We start from the raw sequence: 16,468 nt of genomic DNA, 5'->3' as shown, positions 1-16,468 counted from the left end.
TATTAAAACTAATCTGAAGTAACTCCATGTTGTTTACTGTGGGTTAGTACTGACATGAATAAAAGCAGAATTTCAGTCCATATTCTTAGAATTTATCATGCAATGCAATGTGTCAGAAGCCTCTTGAGGAGAAATGGGAGTGAACATTAGTAAAGGAAACAATACAAATCATTTACGTCTGCTCTCACAATGTTAAAGGAATTCTACATAGTGGGAATTATTTTGTATTAAGGATGTCAACATTTGATGACTTAAAATTATTTTTAATATCATTCCTTTAACACTTAATCCCTCTAATTCAACTTGTTATTAAACTTAATCTAGAACTTTATTGAAATACAGAGTCACTCTTATCTTATGAGCTTTAACTCATTGCCATTCTGGGCACTATTTCCCTAATGCGATTTTCCTATTTTAGGAATCCATTTGTTGTCAAAGGAAAACAAATGGAAAATGTTGCTTGGATCAGGAAGATTATTTGCTTGACAATGAAGAGAAGGTAACATTTAAAATATATTACTGACCCTATATCAATATAAAACTTAGAGAAAAAATATTGCATATAGTATTTGGTAAATATTTATTTTTCCTCACAAGAAATTTGGAAATATTTTGAAAAATTGAGGTGGCTCTGATGTGTTACATAGTTTATATAAGGTCGTTTGCATCTCCAGGGGTGAGATTTGAACAGTTCTTCAGGTTCAGCAATATTAATAGTCTGATCTCTGCCAATAGAGTGAAAATTATATTTTGAAAGACATTAGGGCATATGTGAAATTTGCTTAAATCAGTGATCAGTGATGCTCTTAGGGAAACTGCTGACTTGACTCTGAAGAATTTATACACTCTTAAAAATTAGAGCTATGATTGTGATGTGAAACCTCTTATCCATATATATATTTCACCTTGTTCTTAATTTTCTTTCAGTAATATCTGATCTACTTTTTTGGGTTTTGAGTGCTTTAGGTTGGCATGAAACTACTTTGTTATAGTAGAACTACAGGAAGCCTGTACTTAGTCCTTCAGTTGCTTGCTTCTGCACTGTCATTTGTGTTAGCAGTAAAATTTAAGAAAATATTATTATTAACACTTCTTTCACCTCAGCACTTCCAAATGATGCATGGTGATTTAAAAACAAATCCAAATGATAATGAAATGACTAATTTTTTACTGACTTCAGTGGCAGTCTATTGGTTTGGCTTTGCTTTTATTGTTGTTTTATGAAATTAATGATGAGAGAAAATTCTTGGTCTTTACTTGTCTTCTTTTTAAGGTGCCCACCAGCCTGTTTTCAACAGATGAATTCCAGCCCTTAGATCCCACCCAGGAGCTTATATTCCCTCCAGAACTAATGGTACCTTTTCCTACTTATAGCATATAGAGCATTCTGATGCTCTGTTCAGAATTAATTCTTAAGTTCTGCTTAGCTGTAATTAATCAGAAGAAATGTCAAAACATTTTAATGTTATTATACTCCTTTCTGTTTTTTTTGCCCAGTAAGCTTATTGAATATTCACATACCAAAAAAAGTCATATTGGGAAAATTAAGCTGCAGAGTTAGGTGAGAAGATAAAGCAGCAACCTAAACTGAGTTTTCAGTCCAGCAGCTGAAGATACAACTATTTCACATCAAACTGAACGACAAACAGTTTTTTAACATGGGAAAACAATTTTGTGGCTTAATAATTTTGTTAGTCTGTTCTCAGATGGCCACCCAGATCAGAGAGTGTTTAGCCCCAGTGATTAAGGAATGCCAAAGATATAAACAGCTGGAATGGGAAGAGTTAGGCATCCTTAATTACTGACAGTATTTGCCCAGAAAAACTGAAAGCTGTTTGTTTTACTTTATTATCAGCGTAGAGATTCAAAGCCAGATTCTCTGTAGTTAGCTGACTGCTTTGGAGAAAGGTTGATAACTGCAGGACAAGAGTTCTTGACTGTGTGTTTGTACCAGCACTGGTTCACAAGCTATTTCCTAGTGATCAGTGAACAGTGCTAGAACAGCCAGAGACACTTAAGTGCATGCATAATCTACAAGGGGATGCTGCTGTCAGTGCCAGTGGTGCTCTCCAAGCAAGCTAAGTGGGCAAATACCTCCCTAAGTACTTTTTATTGCTTTTCTAACAGTTTTAGCAATTGTAGTATCTATCCCTACGTCTTTTGCTAGGGGACTGTTTATTATCATTCTTGTTTATTAGCCAATTGGAATTACTTGAAGACATTTCACCCACACAGTCTCAATTTTCACCACTGTGGAAACGTTAGCCAGCATAACATTTCTGTCCCCTTTTTGTCCAATTTTAAGGGATTATGTAGAATTGCTGTTGTTTAAGAACATTTTTGACTTTCAGTCTAGTGTCTGTTAAACCTCACTTCTGTCTATATGTCTAAATATTTAAATCTGCCATGTTTTTCCATCAGAGAATGGCAGAAAATCAACCAAAACAAACTCTGTTTTTTCGTGGGGAGCGAGTAACATGGATTTCTCCCGTAAGCTTGGTTGAACTGCTGGATCTGAAAGCTGCCTACCCTAAAGCACCACTTGTGGTTGGGAACACCAGTGTGGGTATGTGCATGAATGATCAGGGTGGCTCCTCTTGCTTTAGTTCCAGTGTGCATGAGGGGTGTGGGGCTACATTTGTCGTTCTTTTTGCATCTTCATCCTTAAGCTTATATTCCAGTATGTGAGAGTTGTTATTGTGGAAAAGCCTTTTGTCTAAGTCTATTCCTATCTTGTAGGACCTGACATGAAATTCAGAGGTGTGTTCCATCCAATCCTTATTGCTCCTGCAAGGATCCCAGATCTGAATGTGCTGAAATACACAAATGATGGTCAGTACACTTTACTTTTTTCCAAAATAGAAAATTTCTTTGCAATAAGGAATGCTGCACTACTCCAGAGTGCTGAGCAACTCATTTATAAGCATGCTTGGCTTTTTCCCAGGTCAAGGGGGCTGTTGCTAACAACACAGTGAAGGATGGCTTTGTCTTCATGAGGCAGTGCAGAGCTGACCAGCAATATTATCTTGGGCCTTAGTGCGAGGGTGATTATTCTGGTAATACTGGTTCTGGTGCTCAGTCATGCAGGATGTGCTTTGTGACTGCTGTACCAGGCTCTGCTGAATGGCATAGAGACCCATACAGAACCACAGGGAGGGTTAGCATGTGGCATGTTTGGTTACATTGGAAAAAGGCTGTGATTAAACTGGCATTGCTGATATGGATTAAGTAGTGTTGTTTTCAATCATAACAGCATTAATTATAATAGGTTAGAAATTTTGTACCTCAACTTACATGTTTATAATAAGCATGGAGGTTCTTTTAGTTAGAGTAGGTAGGTTTTGGGTTTTAAATAATTTCTGGTGGATTAGAACTACAACTAGAACAGGTCTCAATTTACTATAATAGTCTAAAGTAATTGAATAAAAATTGCCTTGTACTAGCCAAAGTTTTAAGAAAAGCCATATCTGATGAATTACTTGCTATATGCCTGAAGCCACTTTTTTTAAAGGGGTAAACTGTGTTTGACAGTTCTGTCATTTCATTTAGAATATCCATTTTATTTCTGATCAGTCATCCAGTTCTATTCAAAGACTAGTTTGTTCTTAGCTGAAGAGTATCTAGGAATTGAAAAGAAGCTGGGAAAATGCTTACTCCTTCTTTAAAGTGTGTAAATAAAACCTAGGTTTCTGAAGGTGAGACTTACTAGTTCTAAAATAAGAGACATGCAGTTTCGTGTGTGCCAGCCAGAAATAGCATTTCCTCTCTTTAGTCAGATTTAAATGCAAAATAAGTTTTGATTACATTTTTCTTTTAAATACACAAAATTTAGTATTGCTTTGCTAAATTAAAATTAATTAAATTTGTTTATATTTTCATTTATATATTTAATTGAATCCCAGTATTCATTGAAAACATTCATTTATTATGTAAATAATTGTTTTTACTAGAAGGGAACTGTGTACCATTTACAAAAAGATTAGAAATATAATCTTACAAAAAAACTTCTCAACTAAATACACGAGTTTTCTTTCATGTGGGAAAAATTATACTGTCTTTGTTGTTAGGACTATTCGTGTTTTTGCTGCCAATGCTACCTACCCATGCCTTAGAAGAATAACTAGAAGGTACATATGCAAATCAAGATGAAATTAGGATGAAAGTCATGCTTAAAAATAGGAAGAGTATAGTAAAAGCATTTTGAAGCTGACTCACCTTTGTGTGAAATGTCTTCTAAACGTTTACTCAGTCCAAGCAAGGTGCAAGGGAAGCAGTTGGGATGTGCAGCTGGAAGCAGAGAAGGGATTTCCCTTTCAGCAGAAGAGATGAGGTATTAGTCCTATTTCATAATTTCTAGGGATTTTGCTCTCAGTGTCCTGAAACGAAAGGTTCTAGTTCCTTTAAAATGCAAAGGCCCCTCTCCTTTTTTCTGCCTTCACTCACACGAGCTGTCCTAACTCTACAGTCTGAACACGCTTTAAAACCCAGGCAGTAAAGCAATGGGCATGTTACACTTTTGTAATCTTTTGGTTACAGGATTAACTCTGGGAGCTGCCTGCAGCCTCTCTCTAGTGAAAGACATCTTGACAAATGCAATTGCCGAGTTCCCTGAAGAGAAGACGAGAGTTTTCTGTGCTGTCTTACAGCAATTGAGAACTCTGGGCGGAGAACAGATAAGAAATGTTGCTGTATGTTGAGAATTACTTGCAATAACAGTTTGAAAAATTGTAACAAATGTGAAATTGATCATGACCACTTATAGAGCTTGCATTTTTAATTTTGATTTTGCCATGAATTTTCTATCAATACCTCTTTTTGTAGCTTTCAATATGTATAAATGTACATATAGTTCACGTGTCATATTCTCACTTAACGTAAAAATATGATTACAGTGAAAGGTAACATAAACTGCTTTATTTTTTCAAGTCATTTGGTGGAAACATCATAAGTAGGAAATCAACCTCAGACTTGAATCCTGTTCTGGCAGCCAGCAACTGCATGCTCAATCTGGCTTCAAGAGGTAGGACAAGATAGCCTGTCTCTGTAGCACAAATGAGGTTTTAAGTGTTCAAAGGTATCTGAGATATTTAGGTTCCTTGCACAGTTTCATCACCTTCCTTTTGAAAAATTTAACTGTCATAATATGTATCATGGAATAACAAATATGGTCACTTTCAGAATAAGATATCAAAAAAAGGGGAAAAGCAATAGCATTTATTTCTTTCTGGACTCCTGGAAATGTTCAGAATCTCAGGGGAAAAACAAAAAAAGAAAAGAAGAAATGAATCCAAAACCTAAACAACAAAAGCCCCACCTTCCTAATAATTTTTCACTTTTGCAGCAGTTCTTTACTCCTCACCTTGTATGTTTTAGAAGGAAAAGTAGTTATGACAGCAGCTGCAGAGAACTGGAATAGATTGACAGGAGTGAGGGTGGGATCATCATAGCAGTATTGGAAGGGAGGATTACAAAATGGGAATTGACCTCTGGGTACTTTTTTAGGAATCTGGTATTATGATGTTATGGAAGATGGAGCAACCATTTGAAATTTATAGAACATATCACTGATTGTTTTTATGTAAGCTGTGTAGTGGTTATTTATTGAGGAAGGCAGCAGGTATTTCTTGCCAATTAAAATACTGTTGATATTGTGTTAATTGTGAAATTGTATGGAATTTTCTGCATTTGAGGTTTTTTGGTTGCTTTTTTTTTTAGGACAAAGGCGACAGATTCTTCTGAGTGATATTTTTGCAGATGGAGTTGGTAACAATACCATTATGCCAGAAGAGATCTTAGTCTCTATCCATATTCCCTATTCAAGGAACGTAAGTTATTAGTTTGTTTAGATTTGCTTTATGCAGAGTTAAAGACTATGAAATAAAGAGCAAGAAGGGGCATAATCTGTCTGTTTAAACTAGTACTGTTATTGCTCACTTTTTGAATTCCTTACGTTTATTCATTTCAGTGCTATACTATCTCCCAGTTTCAACCAAAAAACACAACTCAGCAGGTAGCTGGTGATGCTATGTAAAGAGTAATATTCAAAAAAAAGGTTTGCCCTAAAATGATGAGGGCAACAGCAATTGTCTAGATCCCCTGTGGAAAGGGGTCTTGGACAAGTTGCCATTGTGCTCACCAAAGCAGGCTGCTCATCTGTGATATGGCTGGCATAAAATAGGTAAAGCATTGTCATCTCTTGAGGATTTTTCTTTAAAATGGGATAAGATTGGATGCGTGTGTGGTGTTTCCATAAATGTTGCTGAACTGAATAATAGTCTTTAACTGATACTGGGTTTGCAAGAGTGGATATGTGATCTTGAAAGAGAATTATGTGTCATGTCATCTGAATGCTGAAGTTTGGCAATGCTTTGAAGCCTCTAAACTTATGGTCTTGTTATACAAGGTACAGCTCCACAAAATCCCTGTCTTCCAGTTATCTACCGTGAAAAATCTAGGTCATCTGAACTGTGTACATGGTGGAGGACTGGGTATGAGCTGCTAGAAAATCAAAGATGGTAAAGGTACTGAAAGGTCAAGAGAAGAAGGTGCATGGTCTTTAATACTCAGGAAGTTTAATTTGTACTCTTCATTTTCTGTTCTCTTGCTTCACATAGTGCAGTTACAAGTTCTACTTTCAGGTACTTACATGTCTGCACTTCTGTGTGATCTTGCTCAGGGGGAGTATGTCTCTGCATTTCGACAAGCACCAAGACGGGAAAATGCTCTTCCAATAACCAATGCTGGGATGAGGGTACTTTTTGAGGAAGGTACAGATGTTATAAAGGATCTGAGCATTTTCTATGGAGGTGCTGTCTCGACAACAGTCTGTGCGAAACAAACCTGTTGCACACTTACTGGAAGGTAAAATTTCTCTGTCTTGTGTGGGTCTCTGAACAAAGGGACTTTGAAATCTTGGGACATGAAAGTACAGAAAGGTTTCATTTGCCTGACTGATGCTTTCTATGTTCAAGTGAATGATCAAGTCTTAATGATGACTTTTCAGAATTGTTGCATTTTGGAGTTTGCACATAAGGTGCAACTCCAGTGTGAATTATGCAGAGAGATAAGAGAGATGACCTGTGAGATAAGTGGGTGATGTATACATGAGTCAGTTATGCCCCTAAACCCAAGGTTGGGTAAATTACTCTGTATCTCATATATTTGATAATCCTCTCATCAGTGTTCCTGAGTCCTTCAGCTTGTCTCTAAAAGATACAAAGTTTGAGAACTTTAGATGTGCCCAATAAAGTTAGAAGTACAAGTCAGGTCTTCACCTTTTCAATAGCTCTTCATCTACAGAGTCCCGATAATCTCTGGAATTAGTCCCTGATTTTCCCTTCCAGTTTGCAGCACCCTTCCAAGTTTTGGAGGAAAAAAATTTGCAAATTCAAGCAGCATAAAAACAACACTAAATGAAGTCCCAGTGGCCTTTTTTGCTATTTGATATGCAACTGTTTGATTAGTTGAAGTGCTCACTATTTTTTGATGCTTAACATGATTAAATTTAGTCTAACAGACTTAATATTTCGATATCTGCAGTTGTGTAACTATGGAGAATTAACAGTGTGAGATGCTTGAAGAAGACAGCACTTTCAGAAAATGTAACAGCTAATTAGATCCCTTGAAAGTATCTACATTTTGCATCTATATCTTTATCTACATTTTTTCAAATATAGGATAGTATCTGCAATATGGTGAGAATCAGTAAGACTGCTAAAGCTGCTTTAAAGCTGTAATAGGGTTTGTTTAATTATGTATTTGTTTATTTTAAAGTGCTGGCATAGCACTTAATTTACTTACGGGAGCTCAGCTCTGTGAGCAATATTGACCTACACCATTTTAAAAATTGCAGACATTATTATAATCAACATTTTGTCTTCATTTTGAGCAGGATTATGTCTGTGGTTGATAGTACACATATATGACTGCAATCGGTATTTATTTTTTATTAGTCCTGGTCTGATTGTATCTGTTATTCTTCCTAATAGACACTGGAATAAACAGATGTTGGATGAAGCATGCAGACTAGTTCTTAAAGAAATTACTCTTCCAGGCTCAGCTGGTGATGAAAATGTAGACTATAAGAAAACTTTGATGGTCAGTTTCTTCTACAGATTTTTCCTGGAAGTATCACAGTCATTGAAGACAATGGTAAATTAGTTCATAAAATCATGAAATATGCTGAGTTACAGTAGACCCATCAGGACCACAGGAGTCCCACTGCTGGCCCTGCACAGGACAGCACAAGAGTCCCACCATGTGCCTGATAGCGTTGTCCAAGTGCTTTTTGAGCTCAGGCTAGGGGCTGTGACCACTACTCTGGGGAGCCTGTTCCAGTAGTCAGACATTCTCTGCATGAAAAATCTCTTCCTGATGTGCAACCTAAAGCTCTCCCCTCCTGGTTTAATGCCATTGCCTCCAATCCTATCACTGGTCAGCAGAGTGAAGAGGTCAATACCTGCTCCTCCACTTTCCCTTGTGAGGTTGTTGAAGACCTCAGTGAGGTCTCCCTTGAGTCTCCTCCAGTCTGAGCAAACCAAATGTTCACCATGTTTGCTCTTGTGCAAGCAAATAAAAGGGGTGTTCTTGCTATATGTTAGTGCTTGCAATTTGTACAGTGTGCTAAATCATTGTCTTTGGTGCTTGGAGCTACACAAAAACCTAAGTGTCTAACTCCCCAAGAGACTGATGGAGAGATGCCCATTTAACTTTTAGATGCTCAGATATCTTTACCTTGCACATAAGGCTTTAAAAGACATTTGAGCAATACTAATACAACAACCTACCAGTAGCAAGCTCCCAGATCCAAAGACAATATACAAGAGATCTTACTCTGTCTATAGTTAAAAACACAAATAGATGAAATAGAAATAAAGGCTTTGGGAAAAAAACTGTAGCTATTAAACCAACCGTCCTTCTAGTATGAGCTGTTGACTGGGAGATGAGGACACTAAAATTTCACTTGCCAAGACATTCTAGGTGTAATTTACTTTTTTTATTTTTGTCTTAAATGTGTTCTCACAGAGAAAAATATCCCGTTTATGCTTTTCTTCTGTGTTACCTTGAGCTCTTCCCTCTAAATCTCCATTACTAGGTAGTTGTTGTAGTACCAGGAGTGATTCTGAGCCACTTTTGATCAGACATCAAAACAAAGCTCTTCTGTCTGTCCCTACTTTGTTGCTTACTTTAAAAAACATATTTGTTGAATCCAATATATTTTAAAATATTATTTAGTGTCATCTAAAACCTCTACATTGTTTTCAGATTGTTGTTTTAGGGCCTTTCTAGTTTGAGCCTAGAATGCATTTCCTGCATAAAGATTTTGTGTTTGAATTTGGTTTTTGGCTTTTCTAATTGTAATGTTCAAAATGTCAGTTTTAGTAGTAATTCACTTCCTTTTCAGGATCCTTGCCATTATCCTGGCATTCCTGTGGAATATGGGAGTGTCCTACAAGATTTCAAAACCAGAATGCCCCAGAGTATCCAAATATATCAAGTAAGTGATTTCATTCTGACACTGTTTTGTGCTTTATAAGACTAGGTAAAAAGTCACAGTTCAAACAGGGGATTTGGTGTGAAAGTCAGGTTCAGATTTATCAAAGGACTGGAAGCAAAAGGCTTTTAGTGGTTGTTTTTAACTGTTTCTCATTTGGAGAATCGTTGTTTGTAAAAATAGATTCTGGGGTATACTCACTTCCTGTAGACAGTTCTTTGAAGATAAATATGCTAAGCAAACTCCATTGTCATACTGCTTAAAATTGGTTTATTGCAGTGTGCAAGCCAGTTAGAAAGAAATGAAAAAAAAAAACCAAAACAAAAATTGACAAGCCCAGGTATAGTGTATATATACTATAGCATAGCTATAGTATTGTTGTTTCAAGATCCTCAGGGGGCTCTTAGATCTTACTGTAGATTTAGGAATTAAAATGGTGTGTAATGATTTTGTGCTCAAATTAACACGAGCAGGTTGTCCTAAATCAACAGTAGAGAGCAGCAAAGAACACATTTGGTATTTTCTGAGCTCGCTGCATAAATAAATGGTGGAAACATCTGCAAGGATTTTTGATATTTTGACACCCTCAATACACAAGTCAAAATACCAACTTTTGAAAACCTGAAGAAAAATTCAAATTAAATATAGATGTTTCTCTTTTAATATTTGGATATTCCCTAGAAAAACACCTTAGCTTTAAATACTTCAAATTTGTTCAAATTGTTATCTTAAGTTTCCTTCAGAGCTATTATTATTTTTATTTTTTTAGAAAAGGCAATAGGCACCAAGAGGAGCCTGGATTAAAGGGACTCTTTCTCTGTGACTTTTCCTCAATTTATTCCTCATCTGTAATAAAGTGACTGAACATCAGAAATTTAAACCATTTGTTACTCATATAAATTGGCACTGAGCAACAGAAATTTAGAAAGCCAGAAAATCTGAGTTTTTCCACTTTAAATGTCTATTTAGATTTTGTAAGGTCGTATTTTTTTTCTGCACTCCTTCATTTGGACATTATTAAGCTTTTAAAATCAAGATAAAAAAAAGAACGCTTATCCTGAAATCCAAATATGTTGTCATTCTGTGGTGGAAACATTGAAGTGGTTTGGCTGAGACATCCATTTGAGGAACTTCAGGCAGTCAAGTGAAGAGTGTTTGTTCTTGACTTTATGCCAAAAGCAGACAGTGTGCCAGAAAGTGCAGGAAGTGGACGTGTGTAGCCTGAATACTTGTATGCTGAAAGCTTTAGAAGCAAAAACATTTTAAATCGTAAGCAATTAACTAATTCTAAATGTAGAAAAGGAAAAAGCATGAATACTGTCACAAAAATTGGGAAGGTGTTCTGGACATTGACATGGCAGATTTAACTGGAAACACTAAATTCATTTTCAAAAAAAAACCCTAGCGAAGTAAGATTAATAAGACACTAAATTCATACCCAGGTGCAAGGAAATAATTGGGAAGAAAATATTTAAGTGGTATTTTCTCACTGATTTGCATATCAGTTGCACTCTTTCAGTGAGGAAGACAAATCCTAGAAATCATTGTATATAGCTCATAGTACACCACTTGACACTGGTAACATTCAGAGCAGAATCTTATATGAATAATTCAGAAAATTATCAAAGCTTCATTACACTATTCAGTAACAGAGGAAAATGTCCTTCTGAAAAAGTGCCAGGTTTGTCACTTTGATATAAATAATTAAGGAAAAAAATCCAGATAAACAATTCTGTATGGTGCTATCTGAAGGGTGCTTAAGAGAAAAAAAGAGGAGAAAGAAACCCCCAGGAGCAGCAGTCACCTCCTGCAGCCACATCTCTTTCAGTATTGAACGAGAAAATGATAGTATGAGCAGTTGTTCATTCATCCAATTTTCTGATCACTGTAAGAGTAACAGGACTGTTCTTTTTTTAACTGGGGGTGCTGGGTGTGTGTTTCTGACTGTTCAGGATGTAGAGCCGAGCCAGTCTCCCCAGGACCCTGTAGGACGGCCCGTTATGCACCAGTCTGCGATAAAGCACGCCACTGGTGAAGCAGTCTACATTGATGACCTTCCTTCTGTGGATGGGGAGCTTTTCCTGGCTGCTGTCACTAGTTCCAGAGCTCATGCAAAGATTGTGTAAGTGTTCAAAGTGGACCTGAAGAAAGTGTTATGAATTGCTGCCTGAGATTTTTAGAGAAACTAATGAATTGTTTGTGTACAGAACATCATGCCTGATAACCAGGCAAATCCATGCTGGAAGCAGTGTTGTTACACTAGTAGAAGGGTTTGTTAGGATTTAAGTGTCTCACCCTATTTTACTGTACTAGTAAGGGTGCACTGTTTCTGGTCCATAGCCCAGACCTAGCCTAGCTGCCTCCACAAAGCACTCAGCTGTGCAGTGCAAGTGGACTTCAAGATTCAGTTTTACCAGCACTGCTTTGAAACATTAACTCTATGATGAAAGAAGAAAATATTGTGGCAACATCGCAGCAACAAGGTGGCAAAGCTCATATGAGGCTTATAGGAGAAAAGGGTGGAGAAGAGGGTTTTATTTTGTATGAAAACTGGTTTAATGTATGCTTTTATGCTGCCAAGATACACCTATCCTAGCAGTTTGTTCAACATTCAGGCACCAAGACATATTCAAGGGATCTAGTCGGGATTAGTTGTCATGACAGATAGGACTGGGGCTTCTAGCTACTGAGTCCTTGTCATATTTCCTGGTTAGTACTGGGTTTTGCAGCTGTCTTTTTGGTCCCATCATGGAGGTGATATCACCCCCATCTCTGTGAGACAATAGGATCTATTCAGTCTCCTTTGTCTCTTGATCTGGGTGTCCGGAGAAGATGCCTGTACATGTGCTGGAATCTGATGACCTGATGAAGTAGGTGCTTTCAAAACATACTGTTCTTATAGATTTTCTGCTGTTCCTTCTGATCCTTCTAGACACCTAGACATTTCAATTCCCTCTCCATTTATACAGATTTTGTGACTTCTTTTATATCTCTCTACAGGAATCCTCCATCTGAAGATGTGTAATTGTATCTTGCAATATATGTATAGGCTGTGAAGTCTTAGAAAGTTGCAGCTGTAACATCATAATTGTACAGTGATTTTTATTAAACCAATGCAGTTCAGGCAATCTAATGGGACAATGATTTCCCTGTTGTATCTAAATTATCTCTTAAAATGAAGCAGATTAGTAGTATGTTAAATTGTCTTTTTTCTGCACTTTTCCACATGCCAGCGACAGAAAGAAAAGGCATGTGTGAGCCTATCAGCAAATCTTGGTAGTACAAGAAATATACCTCTCTACTGTGTTCCTTTCCTCTGTGAACAGATTGTATTATTAATGAATTACACTTCTCTCTTTCCATATCCCAATAGATCTATAGATACCTCAGAGGCCCTAAAAGTAGCAGGTGTGTTTGATGTCATAACAGCTCATGATGTGCCAGCTGCTAATGAGTTTCATTTTTCTGATGATCCGGAGATTATATTTGCAAGAAATGAGGTATAAATACAATATTTTTGCAACTTGTTTTCTTAATATTAACTGTTTTTTTCTCCAGCATTTTATGCTCCCACTATCCATTTCTGAATACTGTATTTTTCTTGATTCTGTAGTTATAGTGGTATTTTTATAATTTGTTTGCTTCATGGATGATGTAAAAATACGAAAGTCCTAACTCAAAGAAAACTTCTGAACAGGTAACATAAGTGGTGGTTATGTAAAATAAGAATATGAGTGGCACATATGTGAATTGTTTGAATCCACTGTTCCATTATGAGATGTGTATTCTCCAGGTGATTTGCGTGGGTCAGATTGTCTGTGCTGTGGTCGCAGATTCAGATGTTCATGCCAAACAAGCAGCTGCAAAAGTGAAGATAGAGTATGAAATGCTGGAACCAGTAATTTTAACAATTGAGGTACTAATAATTTCTTCTGCTTTTTTATTGTTTTACCTATTTAATGAATGGAAGCAGCAGTTCACACTCTTTAGTTGCTTTTAAAATGTAATTTTTAAGGAAACAAGATTAATTTGAACATCCAATTAAACAGTCTGAGTATCTCCCTATAAATAAATTTTTAACATTTGTCTAATTTTGACCACTTCTGATAGACAGACAACAGTTTCAGAAGTATGAAGGTTTCACAAGTTTTACAGTAATAAACATTTAAAAAAAAAAAAAAAAAAAAAAAGAACTCTTCTAATGTTCCCGGTGAGGAAAACACAATAAGCATGACCTGGTCAGTCAGCACAGAGTATAGTGGCTAACAGTCAGCTCCTGATTATCTCCAGCATTTTTATCTGTCATCTAGCTTGAAAGCTAGGCTATAGACATAGGAGTTGTTGGGGGAATATGGAAGAAAGGTTTTAGGGATGAACAACATTTTAGAAGTGTAATGTGAGAGTCACATATAGACTTACCCTGGATTAAAGAGAGTAGAAGTAAGGAACAAAGGACACACTTGCAGGGAATCAGCATTAGTCCTGGTAGTCACTTTACAGTTGTTTTAATGTGTGTGTGGTCTAATGGAACAATCTTTCTGATAGAAAAATAGGCAAAGGCTGACAAATTTTGTTAACATTTCTTTAGAATTGAAATTCCAATGAAATCTTATAAGAAATAAAGCAAAAACTAATTTATGAATGGATTCCACCTTTACTTAGTCCATGTGATTTCTTCCCCTCTTACTGGCATCACTCTTTGGGTGATGTGGTTTTGTTCTTACTCTGTGGTGTCTTGGTCATTTCCTGGATGTATGACTGGGAAGAGCAGGTTGAATAATTTGAATGCATTTCCTTCAGAAGCTGCTGTCATCAGTTACACAAGGTACATCAGGAAAGAATTGCTGGTATTGAATAAACAAACTCAACAATGACAGTAAAGTGATGAAAAACAGCTGTTCATTGATTTAGGTAGCTGGTGGTTCCAGTCTGTAAAGACAATGGTATTGGTCCTGAGACTAAAATGGTGCAACAAGCTGGGAATCTTAAAAATACTTAAAACCCCCTATTTCTTTTTTTCTCTATTGCAGGAAGCTATAAAACACAACTCATTCTTTGAGCCAAAAAGAAAATTAGAACAAGGAAATGTTGATGAAGCATTTGAAACTGTTGATAATGTAGTTGAAGGTAAACTGTAGAAATGCATTTGATAAGAAATCTTTGGTTGTCAGTATTTGGGTTTAGCTGTCTGCTCTTCAGGTCCCAGGTATACCTTTTTTTCCATATAATCATTAGGCCTGAGAAAACTCTTAGGCAGTTGGAAGACAACATGACTAAACCTAGTGTATTATTGTTCTGCTACTACATTCAAGTTTTTTGTGTCATCTGTTCTTGAAAAAAGTTACAGAATAATTAGGTTGGGAGGGAGTCTTATTCCAACCTCCTACTTAAAGTAGGTCTGGTTAGAGCAGGTTGTTACAGGCTATGTCCAGTCATGTTTTTAATATCTCCAAATATGGAGTTTATGCAACATCTATTGGCACCTGTTCTAGTGTTTCACTGCTTTCATACCGATTTTGATTTTTCTTATGTTTAGCTGGAATTTATAGTATTTGTTGCCTCTTATCTTTCCATTGAGCATCTCTGAGAAGAGTCTGGCTTGCTCTTGTCTATACCCTTCTATAGATAGTTATAGACAGCAATAAGATCTCTTCTTAAACATTTTCTTCTTATGGATTAATAAATCCAGTTCTCTCAACCTCTTCTCATACGTCCTGTGGTTCAGCCCCCTGATGATCTTGGTGGCCCTCTTGACCTAGTCCAGTATGTGCATGCTTTGTTTAACTTATCAAGGCTTTATTTATTGTTGTTACCACTTGTGCACAATAGTGTTCTGCTTTAATCCAATTCTGGTGATGCTACTGGAACAAGACCAATTTAATCTTACAAGGATTTTAATTTGTAGTTTTATTTTAGATGTTGCTCTTTCACACAAGAAGTATCAGAGGATTTGACACTGATTGCCATCATTTACATGATGGTGGGCTGTTAATTCTTCTCTGGTTGATCTCTTCTGTCCTTTTCCCTCAGTAATACTTGTGGTTTTTCTCATTGGGTCAGGGGAGATTTGCATTGGGGGACAGAAACACTTTTACATGGAAACTCAGAGTATGCTTGCTGTTCCAAAAGGAGAGGATAAAGAAATGGATTTGTATGTGTCAACACAACATCCAGCAATTATTCAGGTAATACAGAGCATTCTCAGAGAAAGTGTTTGGACTGGTGATAATAGGGCTTTTAAAGTTTCATTTAGAAATCTGTAGGAACAGAAGCCATAGAAACATGAAATTGCCCATCTGAATAACAGCTGCTTTGTAGTATTGCTGTATTCTGAAAATCACTGAGCACTACACTGTCAGCATAAGTCTCTCCTTTCCCTTTAAAAAAAATACTTAATACTCCACTATTGTAGGCATGAAAATCTCTCTGTAGAGTGCTGAGGCTCTGTTAGTTTTCCATTGAAGTGAGGCAGAGTCAGAACCTACTGAGGATCTGATCAAGTCTAGCAGCTGTAGGTGAGACTGCTACTCTATGCAGCAGTCTTCTAATCACAGATTGCTTTGGATTTCAAGGAGCCTTTAAAGACTATTTAATTCAACATTCCTGGCATAGACAAGGTTGTCTTCCTCTGCATAGAATTTCTCAAAGTCTCATCCAACATGCCCCTGAACACTCCTAGTGAGGAGGTGTCCACATGTTCTCTGAGCAACCTGTTCCCATGTCTTATCACCCTCATTGTAAAAAATGTCTTTCTCTTGTCTAGTCTAAACCTGCCCTCTTTTAGTTTAAAACCACAGCCCTTTGTCCTGTCAATACAAGCTTTGCTAAAAAGTTGTGCTCTGTTTCTTGTGAACCCCCTTTATAGTTTGAAAGCCCGCAGTAAAGTCTCCCTGTAGCTGTGTTCTCCTGGCTGAAAAACTCCAAATTTCTCAGTCTTCATAATTAGAGGTGTTCTAGCCCTCTAAACCACTGCCA

General features: G+C 36.8%; 1 protein-coding gene across 5 annotated transcripts in view; it reads left to right on the top strand.

Annotated features, from left to right (window-relative positions):
- AOX1 (aldehyde oxidase 1) overlaps positions 1–16,468 on the top strand; it is a 49,451-nt gene that overhangs the window by 6,170 nt on the left and 26,813 nt on the right. For all 5 annotated transcript variants that reach the window (XR_014956596.1, XR_014956597.1, XR_014956598.1 and 2 more), the window contains 15 exons: positions 419–499; positions 1,274–1,354; positions 2,422–2,566; positions 2,740–2,832; positions 4,537–4,688; positions 4,927–5,020; positions 5,716–5,825; positions 6,677–6,861; positions 7,989–8,151; positions 9,404–9,496; positions 11,446–11,615; positions 12,867–12,993; positions 13,287–13,409; positions 14,524–14,620; positions 15,554–15,678. Coding sequence is in view for 2 of the 5 variants with exons in the window: in XM_085584547.1 (XP_085440673.1) it covers positions 419–499; positions 1,274–1,354; positions 2,422–2,566; positions 2,740–2,832; positions 4,537–4,688; positions 4,927–5,020; positions 5,716–5,825; positions 6,677–6,861; positions 7,989–8,151; positions 9,404–9,496; positions 11,446–11,615; positions 12,867–12,993; positions 13,287–13,409; positions 14,524–14,620; positions 15,554–15,678 (1,839 nt within the window). In the remaining 3 variants the exon portion in view is untranslated. The remainder of the gene's footprint in view (positions 1–418; positions 500–1,273; positions 1,355–2,421; positions 2,567–2,739; positions 2,833–4,536; positions 4,689–4,926; positions 5,021–5,715; positions 5,826–6,676; positions 6,862–7,988; positions 8,152–9,403; positions 9,497–11,445; positions 11,616–12,866; positions 12,994–13,286; positions 13,410–14,523; positions 14,621–15,553; positions 15,679–16,468) is intronic.

This window comes from Lonchura striata, chromosome 7 (genome assembly GCF_050655825.1).
Source record: "Lonchura striata isolate lonStrDom1 chromosome 7, ASM5065582v1, whole genome shotgun sequence".
Classification (NCBI taxonomy): domain Eukaryota; kingdom Metazoa; phylum Chordata; class Aves; order Passeriformes; family Estrildidae; genus Lonchura; species Lonchura striata.
The sequence above is the reverse complement of the archived record's forward strand: the minus strand, read 5'-3'. Positions and strand labels throughout refer to the sequence as shown.